Source organism: Excalfactoria chinensis, chromosome 11 (assembly GCF_039878825.1).
Source record: "Excalfactoria chinensis isolate bCotChi1 chromosome 11, bCotChi1.hap2, whole genome shotgun sequence".
NCBI lineage: Eukaryota > Metazoa > Chordata > Aves > Galliformes > Phasianidae > Excalfactoria > Excalfactoria chinensis.
Genome location: NC_092835.1, coordinates 17,340,093 through 17,354,436, shown reverse-complemented (window position 1 = coordinate 17,354,436; position 14,344 = coordinate 17,340,093). Strand labels below are relative to the sequence as shown.

Below are 14,344 nucleotides of genomic sequence, written 5' to 3'. Positions count from 1 at the left end.
CTTGAGATGGCAAACGCAAGATGTGGCAATGAGAAAATGCATGGCTTCCCCTCTGGTTTTCTCCAGCTACACCTCAATGGAGCCCTGGCAAAAGCAGGCACAGGGGAAGGCAGAAAGTAACAGAGGGACTGCAGAAGGCTCAGCTGCCCAACGCAGGCAGGAGGCCGGGGCTCCCACACACCCCTTCTCACCTCATTGTGCCAGGAGAAGCTGTTGGAGGGCAGCTGACCTTATGTAACGGGAGAACAAAGCAGCTAAATAAAACCCCGAGCTGGGAACGGGCTGCGGAAGTGGGACACCGTTTTCCTGACTAATCACCCAGCATCTGAAGGAAACCCGAGTGAATGGCAGGGAAACAACTGCATAAACACATCCCGAGGGAAGAAAGGGTGAGAGAGGAAGTGGGGGAAGCCCGCAGCATGGCATGGGCCCCTTCTGCCTTCCCTGCTGCCTGCATGGGGAGGGTGGCACAGAGAGCTGCTGCCCAGCCAAGGGCTGCAGATGGCCACGCTCACCTACCTGCAGAGCTGCGTGCTGGGATGCAGGACAGAAGCAGACCTTGGGTTACTCAGTCCTCCTCCCAGTAAGGGCATGAAGGCAATGAGGTGACTGCAGGGGGAAGCACCAGAACTCTGCAACCTCCCACCCAGTGTCAGTAGTGTGATGGCATCTTGCTCCCAGAGAGAGCTCCATGCCAAAGCATGACACAGAACTGCACGGGGAGGTCTGCTCCTGTCCACTCCAGTACAAAACAGCACCCGGCCCACTGGCGCAGTCACACAGTCACACCCAGCTCCTCAGTGCCTCTTTGCCTTTGCTCCCTCTAATCGCACACCATCACACCAGTGCCACTTTAAGGTGTAGAGATTTGTACTGGTTTTGTTCCAACCCCCAGAACACCCCCATCAAAACAACCAAAACAGCAAAAAGAGCTGTTTCAAAGAGCTCCCACTTTCCCACCATGACGCAGGAGGCTCCCAGCCCTGCTGTGATCCTCACACAGCCCACATCCCATCTGCAGAACTGGGGAGCATCCACCTTTGAGTAAAAGCCAATGCGTGTGCAAAGCTCAGCCCTGGGTACCTTCCTAAAGAAAAACAGAGCAAACCAGGTGACCAAAGCAGAACATGCTGCAACCAGTGTGTCTTCTCAGAGCTGGAGCTCCAGCTGCAGCAGCTCTGTTGAACACAGAGAGCAGCACCAGACTCCTTTTCAGCGTTCCACTCACATAACCAAAGCCAAGTTGCTCTTCCAGAGAGCCGAGGGGCCACGGCAGCCGTTCGGCCGCACGCCATGCAGCCTGCTATTTTTAGATAATCCACAAGGAAGGAAACCTCAGACAGCCATCGGTGTGAGCTGAACTGCAGCCCTTTGGCAGCACCGTGGGGCCGCTCCACCCATGCCGGGCTCACCCGCGGCAGTGGCACATCGGTGGCAGCTCACCAGGTGTCTCCCCTCCCTCTATCCTGCGTGCACCAGGCAGAGCTGCAGGAAAACCCAGCCTGGGCAGCTGCGGGATTGCCAAAACCTGGCTGCTGTCTGCTGCAGTCCGAGGAGGGGGAGAAATAATCGGTGTTCTTCAAAGCAAACAAATGCAGGGAGCGGAACGCACAGCTGCGGCGCTGGTTCTGACGTGCAGGGAGAGGCTGCCTTGGCTCTGCTCTGAGTTTACAATCCACAGCTGACATGAAATGTGCCTTTGGCCAGGCAGACCTGGCGTGGGGAGCACAATGGGGAGGCTCCGAAATAGCAGCAGCAGCAGCCGAGGAGAAGGGGCAGCCAAGGAATAGTGGAGGATGAGCCACAGGCTTGGGGGGGGGGAGGTGGAAAAAGCTGCCCAATGCGCTGGGATGATTAATGAAGGGCTTTCTCCCCCACTGTCCAAACAACAGGACTGTCCTTCTGCATCTCCTCCGAGGTCTCCGCAGCGCTCACAGCAACGCCACAGTTCGCATTCAGCACACGCAGCCACAAGCCAGCAACGTGCTGCATCATGGGCATAGAAGAGCTGTGTATGCTGGGCACTTGGACTTACAGCAAGCACCTGGCCTGAACTGCTTCTAGGGGCTCGGACAAGACAGGCTGGCACCCGGAGTCCCATAAAGAATGGCAATAATGATGTCCTTCTGCACCGGGCTCTGCAGCATCTGCCCAGGGAGTCACTGTCCCTGGGGGTATCCCAGAGCTGTAGGGATGTGGCACTGAGGGAGGTGGGCAGTGGGCAAGCTGGGCTGGGTTGGGCTTGGGGATCTGAGAGGCATTTTTCAATCATAACGATTCTATGACCTGGCTGCTAATTGGGTTCTTACCCCAGAAGACGAGCCAGGAGAAAGAGCAAAGTAACACAGACAGCCCTGGCCTACCATTCAGCCTCAGAGTGAAGCACAGGGTACGTACCTGAGGAGCTCAGCTGGCTGTTCCGGATGGGGACATGGAGCTCCACCTGGCCGGGTCGTTGCTCTGCAGCCTCAGAGGGGCCATATCCCTCTGTCTGCCCTGCTGGAGAAGAGGCAATCTCAGCTAGCACTTCCAGGTCCTTGAGGATAACCTGTGAGGAGATGGAGAGCATCGGTGAGCAGGCACAGAGCAGCTGAAGTTGAGCTCTGCCTTTCAAAATCACTGTCAGAGCATCAAATCACTACGGGACACAAATGATGTACAGATGACAGGGCTACCTATCAAGTTCAAAGTGAAGATTTCAAATGATTGCCCAGGAGCTGGGGCAGGAGAGGCAGCGGTGGAGGCCCCATCCCTGGTGGTGTCCCAGAGCTGTGGGGATGTGGCATGGAGGGACACGGGCAGTGGGCACGGTGGGGGTGGGCTGGGGTTGGGTTTGTTGATCTTAGTGATCTTTTCACTTTCCTGCCCAAGGGGAAAATCCAAACGGCTTCTATTCTGCAGGTCCCAAGGAAGCAGGGGAAACTAAGCCACGCTGTGCAGCTGGGAGCTCGGCCTGCTCCTCCCAGTTCAGGGAGGTCTGGGTTTGCTCCTGCTCAGTGCCCAAGAGCTGCTCCCTCTTTCCAGCAATCTGCTCAGCCTGTGTAACTATATATAGCACTTCTGGAGAAGTTATTACAGGTTGGTGCTTTTTTTCTCCCCCCCCCTCAACTCTTCTCATGTCTCGAGCTATTTTGGGTCCCTCTCCGACCTGATGTCCTTGGGCCCAGACATCTCATCACTCTTCCCTGATGCTCTGAGTGTACCAGAGCTGCCAGAAAGGCCTCATTGCACGGCTGCACCCAGCACAGGGCATCCAAGTGCAGTGCTGAGGACTCCTCATGCGTTCCCCAAGGCCATGGGCATGAGATGCACGAGATGGGAATTTAAGCTACCAAGAAAATCCTCACCCCCAAACAAACAAAAAACAATGACATCTATGTGCACAAGTTGAAAATGGAACCCCCGATAACATGTTGCACGGATAGCTAAAGCTATTTAGTGTAATTACAGCTGATTTTTAGGCCCCATTAGCCTGAGCAGGTGGTTCTCAGGGCTGGCCACGGGAAGGTGCAGAAGCACTGCAAGTGGTAACCATGCTTGGGAGGACCCCATGGGCATAAACACAATGAAATCCCAGCACGGGGCAACTGAGGGGAGGAGAAAAGATGACAACAGCAGCTTTGGCAATGAGGAATCATCCCTGAGGACAGAAGAATGTAGCCCAACCTATGGCTGCTCCGCAATGCTGTCACGGATGGGACCTTGTTGCCATCGTGGGATGTCACCAACGTCATCAGCTCTCATCCTCCTACAGGGAAGGGAGCCTATGGTTCCCCATAGAGAGAATACATTCCCCTCTCCCTCCTGGTTTTGCAGGGATTTCAAGCCTTTGTTGCTGAGATAAAGGAAGCTGATGGTAAGTCAGGAGCAGGGATGGAGCAGGATGTGGCACTGCAGGACATGGTCAGTGGGCACAGGGGCTGGGTTGGGGGTTGGACTGTGATCTTAGTGATGTATTCTTCCAAGCTTAATGATTCTGTGGTTCTATGACACGGTCTGTGACAATGCCCACCTTCACAGCTATCAGCTTGGATATCCCAGTGTGGATGACACCAGTAGCTTCAACAACAGGGCCACAATTGAAATCACCCTTGTTGCCTCCAAAAGCCTTAAATCCCACAATTTACCCCTTTGTCTGCACGGACCTGGATTTCCTAATTGCAAAAACATGGAGGAAATAAGAACCAGGAGGGATGGCGCATAAAGACCCAGAGGCTGAGGAGCAGTGGATATGAAGAGCTGGGGTTCTCCAGCCGTGGGAACGAGGCAGGGAGCCCAACCTCCTCCCTGTGTGCTGCAAAGCAGTTCCCAGCCCTGGTGGGACGGAGCAGAGCCAGAGCGCTTGGTATGCGCTGCACATCCCTGCGATGGAAGCTGGAAGAAAGCAATATCCTGCAGGAGCACGGGGCTGCCACTGCCATGGCAACGGGCCGGCTGCGCCAGCAGAGCTGGTCCCATCCCTCTGCAAAAGGGACGGAACCATTCCCAGCTCCTGGGCAAGGGATGGGTCAGGCAATGAGAGAGCAAATGGGAGCTGAGCGCTGGGCACTGCAGGTATGCCCTGGGGGATTTTTAGGGGTGTAGTAGCCCTACAGCAAGGATGTAAAGAGGGTGGGAGACCCCAGACCTTGCATAGATCCCAAAGAGCCCCTTCCATACCCTGGTGAGGACACATGCAATGACACATGCCCAGAGTCTCTAAGTGTGATTTCCCTGGGGGCTGTAGGAGAGATGAGATTCAGTGCAACACATTTCTCTTTGGGGCCAAAGAGCAGGAACTAGCCCCTAAAGGGGGGTGACATTGCAGGACACACAGTGCTGCAAACAGGGGGGTCAGGCTATGGGTCAGAGCAAACCTCACAGCCAGGAATGGGTTACGGGATGGCTGTTCTAAATAAGCAGCAGCAAAACTGCTCTCCACATTGCCTCCAGAGCATGGATTTTGAGGGCACACAGAGCAGAGAGCCGTGGGTCTCTTAGATGTAGGTCAGGTTCATTTGTCTCTTGTTCTGGTTGAGTCGAGCCTGTAGCAGCACTGCCATCATGCGTGCTGGCTCACGTAGGGGCAGGTGGATGGATGCCCTTGTGCTTCCTTGGGTGCCTTCCCACGTGTGGCATCACCTGGATGCTCCTGGTGCACCCACGAATGGGTAGAGCCAGGGTGCTGCATCAGCTGCACGTGATAAGGGCATGGACTGAGCTCCTGAAGGTGCTGCTATTTAAGGAAAAGCCTAAAAAAAGAGAAGATTAAAGCATGCCTACACTAAGCACAGCCCTGTATGTCCCTGGGCAATGATAGGGACGCGTGACACCATGAACAGCCAAGCAGAGCAGAAGATGGAAGCCCAGCTGGAGTGTGATGACCCCGGGGTAGAGAAGAGGAAGGGCTGTAGAAGCACTTCTTCAAAAGGGACTGAGATGCAGGAGCAGCACTGCCACACTGGTCCTTGCTCTGCTCTGCCACTCCTGGCAGCCCCTCGCTGCACCGAGGCTCCTCAAAGTCACCCAGAGCAGCATTTATACTGCTTTGCTGGTTCTTTTCTTGCTCTAAAGCTTTCAGTTGTAACCAGGAAGGGAGGAATGAGCCGTCCCAGAGCCAGGAGTGCAACCAGCAGCATTTGCTGCGTCCCAAGCATGCAAGGTGCGAAAAGCAAACTCAAATCCCCCCCTCCGTGGCTTTAAAAAGAAGAAAGAGAAGCCCACCATTAATCTTCCCACAGCAGTGTAACCAGGGCTCTTTTCAGGCCCCCAGCACAGTGACTTCTCTCCTCTGATCCTGCCAAGCCCTTTTCTTTCTCTTCTTTCACAACCGCTGGGTTTCAGCCCACTGCTGGGAGGGGACGGAGCAGCACTCCTCACATCTCTGTGGCATTTGCTTCAGCTGGCAGAGCAGAATGAAGGCTTCCTTCCTCTGTCTGTCACAGGAAAATCCTCCCAGGGCAAGCAAGCACACCTTCATGGCATCAGCAAACACAGCAGGAAGGGGGGAGGTGGTTCACCAAAGCTAAGTGCAAGGGCTGCACCTGGTTCATAGCAACTCTCACTGCCAAGCTGAGGGATGAAAGCACAGCCCTGCTGAAAAGGACCTGAGGGTACTAGTGGCTGGCAGCTCGGCAGTGTGCCTTCGCAGCCCAGAAAGCCAACTGTACCCTGGGTTGCATCCAAAGCAGCAAGGCCAGACCCAATAGCAGCCTTTCAGTATCGAAAGGGGCTGTAAGAAAGAAGGGGACAGACTCTTTAGCAGAGGCTGATGTGACAGGACAGGGGGAAATGGCTTCAAACTAAAAGAGGGGAGCTTCAGACCGGACCGAAGTTAGAAGTTCTTTCCAGTCAGGGCGGTGAGGCAGTGGCACAGGCTGCACAGGGAGCTGGTGGTGCCCCATCCCTGCACACAGCCAAGGTCAGGGAACGGGGCTGTGAGCACTGATGGAGCTGTGGGCGTCCCTGCACAGTGTGGGGAGGGCGAGCAGAGCCTGCAAGGTCCCATCCAACTCAGACAATTCTACAACAAACTACATACACGTACTGCAGCCCTTACCCTTCAGTCCCTAACCACGTAATTACAGCCCTACGCTGGTGCTGATCCAAGCTGCTCCCCATGGAGCAGCCTCCTCCTGAGAAACCTGCCAGCCTTGCACGACGTGGAGCACAGAGCAGCCTTCAACCCAGTGCCCTTGCTTTCCCTTGAGTCCTTATGGCACACAGAGAGCATCATTCCACCCCGCTGCACCAGGCAGTGTGATTGCTGCTCGCGGGCTGCTTGCATGGACAGAAGGTTGGGCTGACCGCATTTTCCATGATCCAACTTAAATTATATACCTCTCCCTACACCCCACCATTAAAGCCCTAAAGTACACCCTCAAGCGCAACTTCCCCTCTTGAGAACGGGTAACCTCCCTGCTTTGGTATCCAAGCGCCTGGAGTCTCTCCCTGGAAAATATTTACCCCATAAATATCCAAATATTTATAAAAACGATGAAAACAAAAGGCAGGCAGGCTCAGCGCTCTCCTCCCTGCGCACTCTCCATGCTCTCTGCTTTGCACGGGATCACAATATTTTAGCGGCGGCGAATTAAAAGGCTGGGGAGCTGGAACACAATGGACCTAAAAATCAACAGAGCACAACTGAAAACCAAACCCTCACGAAGACGGCGATTCGCTCTGGCACAAGCTTTTGTTAGGCTTCATTGTGCTGGGGATCGGGCTCAACGGGAGAAATTTGCTGGGATTTAATAGGACGGCACAGCTCAGAGAGCTGCCAGAAAGCAGCCCAAAGCTCAGAGCCACCACGCTTTTGTCACCAGGGAGTCAAATATACTTGTGAATGACAAAGTCCTGGGCTCAGGACAGGGCCCCAGCTCCCCATTGCTTGTCAGGTGCAGAAGCAGACTTCCAAAGGATGCAAGCTAAGAGATCACTGGGATTTTCTTGCCGATTCCTAAGCCTGCATTAAGGCAGGTGGGTTTTCCTCTAGTAGAGTAGAGGGAGCTGGGCTCTATCCTGCTTCAGATCAGACACCAATCCCACCTTGGCCACTGCTCCCAGGTAGCAGCGATAGGACGAGAGGGGATGGGCTCAAGTTGCACCAGGGGGGACTCAGGTTGGATATTAGGAGCAGTATCTGCTCCAAAGGAGTGATGCAGTGGTGCAGCTGCCCAGGGAGGTGGGGGAGTCCCTATCCCTGGAGGTGTCCCAGAGCCGTGGGGATGTGGCACTGAGGGACGTGGGCAGTGGGCACGGTGGGGGTGGACTTGGGGATCTGAGAGGTCTTTTCCAAACTTAATGGTTTTGTGATTCTATGATTCATTCACCAGCCCCGCTGAGTCAGGCAGAAGTCCCAGCCCACAAGACCAACAGCAGCAGATCAGCATGAAGGAGCATGTATGGAACTCCGTGTTGGAGCTGGGGAAAGGAAAACAAAGCCAAACAAAGAAAATAAATGGGCTCATAACTTCACATTTTTCTCTGCTGCATTCACCTAAATTACAGCACCTGGACTCCAGGCTGGGATGAGCTGTGCAGTTAGGGGCTGCCTCTGCAACAGCGTGCAAAGGTTGATAACCCAAAGAGCAGGTCCTGCCCTCCGCAGCAGTGCTGCATTTAACTTGAGCATGGCACAGCCCAGCACACTACAACGCAAAGGGCAATGGATTGGGGCTTCTGCTCTTCACCACCTCTGACATCAGCTCTCAGCCTCACACCAGCAGGTAGCAGAGCTTAGAAAGATGAAAGCAGCAGCTTGTGCAGAGAAAAACACTCCCCAGCTATCTCAGAGCTGTAAGGAAGTTTTTAACCACATCAAATTTTAACTACAGCTTTTTAAGGTTGCCTTCAAAACCAGCTCGCAAACACACGTGGATGGGCAAGCGTGCGAATCAGAGCACGGTGACGCAGTGCAGCCACGCACAACCTGACAGCCAGGAGCCTCACATCCTGACTCGTCTACATATCAAAGGGAACTGCTGGCTCCAGCTTTGCTCCAGCTTCTCTTCGTTGCATCTGTGGATCCCAACTGGATCTCTTGGCAAAATCTGGACACCCACATTCCAGGTCAGCCATCCCAATTTGTCCTCAGCCTGCTCAAAGATGCCTAGCTTGTTACACCCCCCCACCCCCCACTACTGTGGCCATTTCTATCTTCTCAGCAAAGCTGGTTGGCAGCCAGCTGAATGCTGATGTTTAATGGATTGACTTGTCGGTGGATTTCCTCAACACCCCCCCCCCCCTCCCCAACATTTAAATAAATAGAAGACAGGATTAAATAAATCAGCTTAAAATTACTTTTGAGCCATTCCCAGTTATGTCACATGGAGGAAATGCATCACCAGGGTCCTTTCTTCACTGCTTTTTTCAAATATTAATAAGCAGTGTAATTGCAACATGACTCACAGCAGTCTCCTGCCAAGCTGGAGAGCCTATCTGCGAGATGCAGGCTTTCTGGAGCATTGCAAAGGCAGATGTGTGCTTGGGGACTCTTTTGGAGAGGTCTGCGTTGTAAGCAGCAGGGTATGGAAAATGGCCAGGCAGCCGCTTGCCTTTGCAAGTGCAAGTCATTCCCTTGCTTGCTCATTCCCTTCCCTCCTCTCTTCACAGCCCCCTCGCACAAGGGATTTATTGTGGGGTTGGGTGCCCTGAGCATATAATCTGGTGCAGAGAGCGCGTGATTTCTATTCCACGAGGAAGGTCTGGCGTGGGAAACGCTGAGGATCTCTGGCAGCTCTGTGCAGGATGCATCCAAACCCAGGGCAGCTGAAGGCAGAGGTGCTACCAGGGCCTGAGCCAAGCGAGCCAAAGCTGCCAGCATCCCACCCCAACATCACAAGAGCTCCAAAGTGCAATGCAGGGGCAAGAAAAAGTGAAGGGTGCCAATACTGAGGAGACCAGACTGGGAAAAAAGCAAAGGAGCAAGCTTGGAGTTGGAGAGTTTTGTATTGAGGAGCCAAAGAGCAGGCAGGAAGGCACAGAGAGTGAGCCCAGAGCAAGCTGGCTCCCTTGTGGCTGCTGGATTCATTTTGCTCACTGTGAGCCAGCCCAATGCTGTTGCAGATCTAACAACAAGGTGGCAAGCTGCAGCCAGAAAGCTAACTCCAAAAGCACAGCTTGGGGCAGATGGGCTTAGTCTTCAGCTCTGTCCCTAAGCCCAGCATGTCAGGCCAAGGCGACAAGCCTGCTGGCTGAGCCCTCTAAGCAAACTGATGGAGCTGTAGGTGCCCCTGCTCATTGCAGGGGAGTTGGAATAGATGGCCTTTATCTGTCCCCTTCCAACTTGATTCTCTGATTCTCCCCAGCACTGCTGCTCACCGGCCGGGCCCAGTGTGGTTGCTCAGAGGATGTCTCAAAGGCATGTTGACACAGACTATGAGGTAGTGTCTGACTTCTGATTCAAAGGACATGGGAAGTGGAGAAAGAAAGAAGCCTTCCCCGCAGACTGGGATGGCATGTCGGTGGGGGGAATGTATATGTGCTGGGGTGGCTCTGGGAAAAACAAGAAGAGGCTCTGGGGCACTGAGCATAGATCTACCAGGCAAAGATGATGCTAGTGGTGGCTGCTGCTAAACCATTTTGAAAGGGCTTGTCTCTAAAATTTCCCAGCATCTGCAGGAAACAATTCCCTTCCTGTGTTCACAGCTACCACACAGTGTCTGAATTCCCACTCACTGAGGACCTGGTCAAGACCCATTCCTAGGCATGGCACTGGGGTCCTGACTCCCAGGGTGGGACTTGAATCCCTGAGGTTGCAAAAGAAACCAGTCTAACTGAGGCAGAAGGGATTTCAGCTGTGCAAGAGTGCAGCTCTGTGGGCTCACTGCACTGGTCCTTGTTTAGCCAACAGGGCTGAACGAACACCCCAGTGCCAAAGCTGGCCAAGGCCTTGAAATCCCTTTGTTTGACCCAACCATACCAGACAAAGCTTCTGCAAATCTTAGTTGGATGTGGGGATGGTGGGTTTCCAGAAAGACTTCTGCAGGGGCTGCAGCACTTACCTCATCTGACTCGTCTGAGAGGGTCCGCAGCAAGATGGGGAAGAGGCTGTCGGTGTGTCGGAACATCTAGAACCAGGGAGGTGAATGGCATCAGTCCCACAGGACAGATCAACACCCAAAGGACCTCAAGCACTCCCTGTGAGGCTGCCAAAAGCTTCACCAGCATTTTCCATCTCACCTGGAAGCATCTCCCTTAAGCAACCAGGGCAGCAGCAGCCAAACCCCCCTCATGAAAAATGCAGGCAGACACTTGGTTACAAAGCAGTCTGCAGGCAGACCTACATCTGGGGCAGCACAGCACAGCCACTACACATGCTATGAAGGCCCAAGACCAAATCACATAACCATTCCCACTGACCAACTTCAGCCTAGAGGCTTGTTGATCCCACAGTTTTACTCCTAAGCCTCTTGGCACTGCAGCAGTGTCAGCCCCATGGCAAGTCAGTGTTGTACTTAGGCTTTCTGTAGCACCTCTAGCTGATCCAGGTCCCAGCAGATTAAGGAACAAAGGTTAAAGCTCGGGTGCCCCTTTCCAACAAACTCAGTCCCATGGAGGAAGCAACAGGTTCATGCGCTGAGTCCCACACCTACCTTACGAGGAGTCTTGATGTACAGGTGATAGAGCCATTTCAGGACTGCAATTCTGGTCATCATCCCAATGGATGTATCGTGAAGGTGGCAATCCAGCACCTGAACTATTCCATCCAGGTTGAGCGTCACCTGGATTCTCTCAGAGCTGCACAGAAAGGAGAAGAGCTGGTTCAGCACTGAGATGCCCAATGCAGTCCCCCCGTGGTGGAGAGGTCTATAATGCACCAGAGTCTGCATCCAACACCTCAGCTCAAAACCTAAGAAATCTAAATCATCCCTATGGCCTGCTAGAAAAGCCAGGAAGCAAGCTCAGCGCTTGCAAGAGGTCATAGCAATGCAGGCCAGGCATGTGCTGCATGCATGCAGGGAATAAATGCAGCCTGAGAAGGGAAGATCAGCAACACCCAAATAGCACTGGCTTGGCTGCCTGCTCCAACCGCACAGCCTCACCCATGCTGGCTTGCCACCACCGCTGCTGCTTTCCTCAAGCCTCCACATCTGCTCTGAAAGGGAGCAGCAAACACGATGGGTCCAAAGAGCACACATGTGCCCATATGGTGTAGGTTAGCTTCTGATTGGCATGACAAGAATGGGAAGCACAGTGAGAGACACAGCAGCACATCAAATACTTGCCTTGGAAAAGAAAGAAATTTTCCAGGCTACGAGCTTTACCGCTTTCCCCAAACAGCTGGTGGCTACACATGTCAAAACACCACGCTAGAAGAATCCTGCAGCACAGCTACATTCAGGATCTGGTCTATAGGGCAGTTATCATGTTTGGGGTACGGAAGCTAAAGATACATAACGTGCACTCGGGACCCAAGTCAAGCTTGGTTGGTTCAGACACCTCCAGAAAACATCCAACCAAATGTCCTCAGTCTGTACCCACTGGGACCACTCCACCAGCTGAGGGTACTCAGCCCCCACTAACCCAGCAGGTTTGCACCACGGACTGTAGATGGTGCAGTGGTTTTTGGGATGCAGCTCTCTGCTACAGGGCTGCCTTAAGAGCTAAGTCACTCCTTCCCTGCTTGAGCTACTGAATTATTCAAGGCTGGGCTGAGCTCCTGCAGGTTTTTCTGGCGTGCTCAGAGCTCCTCTGCATCGTGTTTGATAAGAAATCCTAAGGGGCAGATATCTCATGGTATAATTTGCAAGTAGAACGGCGGGCTTAATAGGATTTGATCTTCCCCAGGACACATGTTGGAAGGGCAAGGCAAGGAGGCTGCAGCCCCCTCACAGCCCTGCAAATATCCGACTGCTTCATCTGCGTCACTGAACAGATGATCGGGCCTGCAAATTGCATTTCGAGTTGGACTAAGTTGTGCTTTGATGTCGCAAACAACAGCCAAGGGCCAAACAATCAAATGTTCAGAGTGGAGAGAAGCAGAGATGGGTTCAGGCCGCTGGGTGGCTTCTTCTTAGAGGCCTCAATATGCCCAAGGAGAACAGCATCCCAGTGGGTTTAAGCCCCTCTGAACCTGAAGAGCTGCTCATGAGCGGAGCTGCACCTTTCTCCCCCTGCCCTGGCCCCCTGTTCCTGCTCCCCACTTCTAAGAGGCACGTGAACAGCTCGGATGAAGCTGCTCTCCCATCCTCTTCCTGCTTTTCCCAAGGAGCCAGCCCTGGTACACAGCCCGTGCTCCACCTGCCACCACAAGGCTCCTGATTGCAGAGCAGCACGAATCCTTGACCTGATTACATCTCTACGCCAAAATACACCGTGTGCCTGCACAGGATGGAAAAAGCTCCAGGTAATGTGAAAAACGTGCCTGGTATTTGCAGAGGCTGACAGAGGGGCTGGGCTGGAAGTGGCCCCGATGCTGCTCTGAGGCAGACATGGGGGATGCTGTGCTATGGAGGAAGGAGCCAGCACAGCAACAAAGCCACTTCAGATCTGTTCATGCAAAAAGAGCTTATCAAAACCCATTACCCAGTGATAGAGGATGGGGGGTGCAGTGGCCCCATTGACCACGCTCCTCCAGGCTGGAGCAGCAGCAGATTTCTACACCGCTGCATTTCAAGGAAGGAGGGCACTGCTTACACACAGTGAGCATTGCTGCTGCTCTGAAGCATGCTCACAGCTCGCTGTGCATCCCAGCTCTCCCTAATCCCCAGGCAGCCCAGAGCAGGAGCTTGGGAGCGAGGGTAATGGCATTGCTTTAATGCGATCCTCTCGGGCTGATATGCAGGCTCCCAGTGTCGACAGCTGTGCCAGGGCAGATGTCAGATGTGATTGCTTCCATCTAACCCACTACCCTAGATTCTTCTCCACTGTGCAGCCCTGGCACCTCCTCCACGGTCCATGTGCTGCAGCAAGCAGTTTTTCTGGAGGATTGAGCAATGGTGGGAGCTGCACCAGGCTCTTGCCTCTGGATACTGGGACCTTTTGCTGAAGCTAAACAGTGGCCGAGGAAGCTGAACCTCCCCCCCAGCACGTGATCTTGCCATTTCACAAGGCATCCTCCAGCATGGGAATGCTTCCCACTTTCCAAGTGCATTCAATGCTTTTCACCCCATTTCCCTTATCGACTCATTTTCTCAGTTCTTCCTTTTCTTCATGGGCTTCTGCCATCTTTCTCCTCAGTCGTTCCTTTTCACTGCCAATCTCTGAGCTGTCATCTCCCTCCTGGCCTCTTGCCCAGCCCAGCTGCTTTCCTGACCCCATTTTCAGACAAGGTTAAGGTCCAGGCCAGGCTCTAGCCTTTAAGCGGGCTCAGCAAGCTGCATTGCCAAGGGTGGAAATATCCAGGTTCTTTCATTGTGGTCCAGGTCACAAGGGCATATCCCATATGGGCTGGCAGCTGTGCTGCTGAACTGGCCTAAGCTAGTGGCCAGGAGGTAAATAGCTCCTTTCTGCTCTCTGTCCCACAAGCTGTCGCTTGTTCATCCTCTATCACTCCTATTCGGATGCTCTTGGCTTCCTCCTGCTTGCTGTGATCTCCGAGTGCTGGAGGAGCACAAACTGCTCTCCCAGCTACAAGGCTTGAATTTAGCAGAGCAACCCAGTGCAATGAGCTGCAGGCACCAGGGCAGAGGATGAGGTAGCATGCTCGAGGTCCCCTGGTCAGCAAAGGGCAGAGCACAGCCCACCTCATCCCTCCACGACACGCAGGAGCAGGGCAGCCATCCTGCACCATCTCCTGCTCCAAACCGCAGAGGAAGCTCAGGAGGAACCTCCCCAACAAGGCACTTTGGAGCCAAATGCTGCAATTTCAGCTTCCTACTAAGCCCTAACAACCATTCTTCCAGTTGCCTGATATAAACAC

At 53.7% G+C, this 14,344-nt stretch overlaps 1 protein-coding gene across 1 annotated transcript in view; it reads right to left on the bottom strand.

The window, feature by feature from the left end:
• The window catches only part of VAC14 (VAC14 component of PIKFYVE complex), a 50,529-nt gene that overhangs the window by 20,518 nt on the left and 15,667 nt on the right, over window positions 1-14,344 (bottom strand). The window contains exons 11-13 of the mRNA XM_072346812.1: window positions 11,076-11,220; window positions 10,485-10,550; window positions 2,398-2,548 (exon numbers count right to left, since the gene is read on the bottom strand). Coding sequence (XP_072202913.1) covers window positions 2,398-2,548; window positions 10,485-10,550; window positions 11,076-11,220 — 362 coding nt within the window. The remainder of the gene's footprint in view (window positions 1-2,397; window positions 2,549-10,484; window positions 10,551-11,075; window positions 11,221-14,344) is intronic.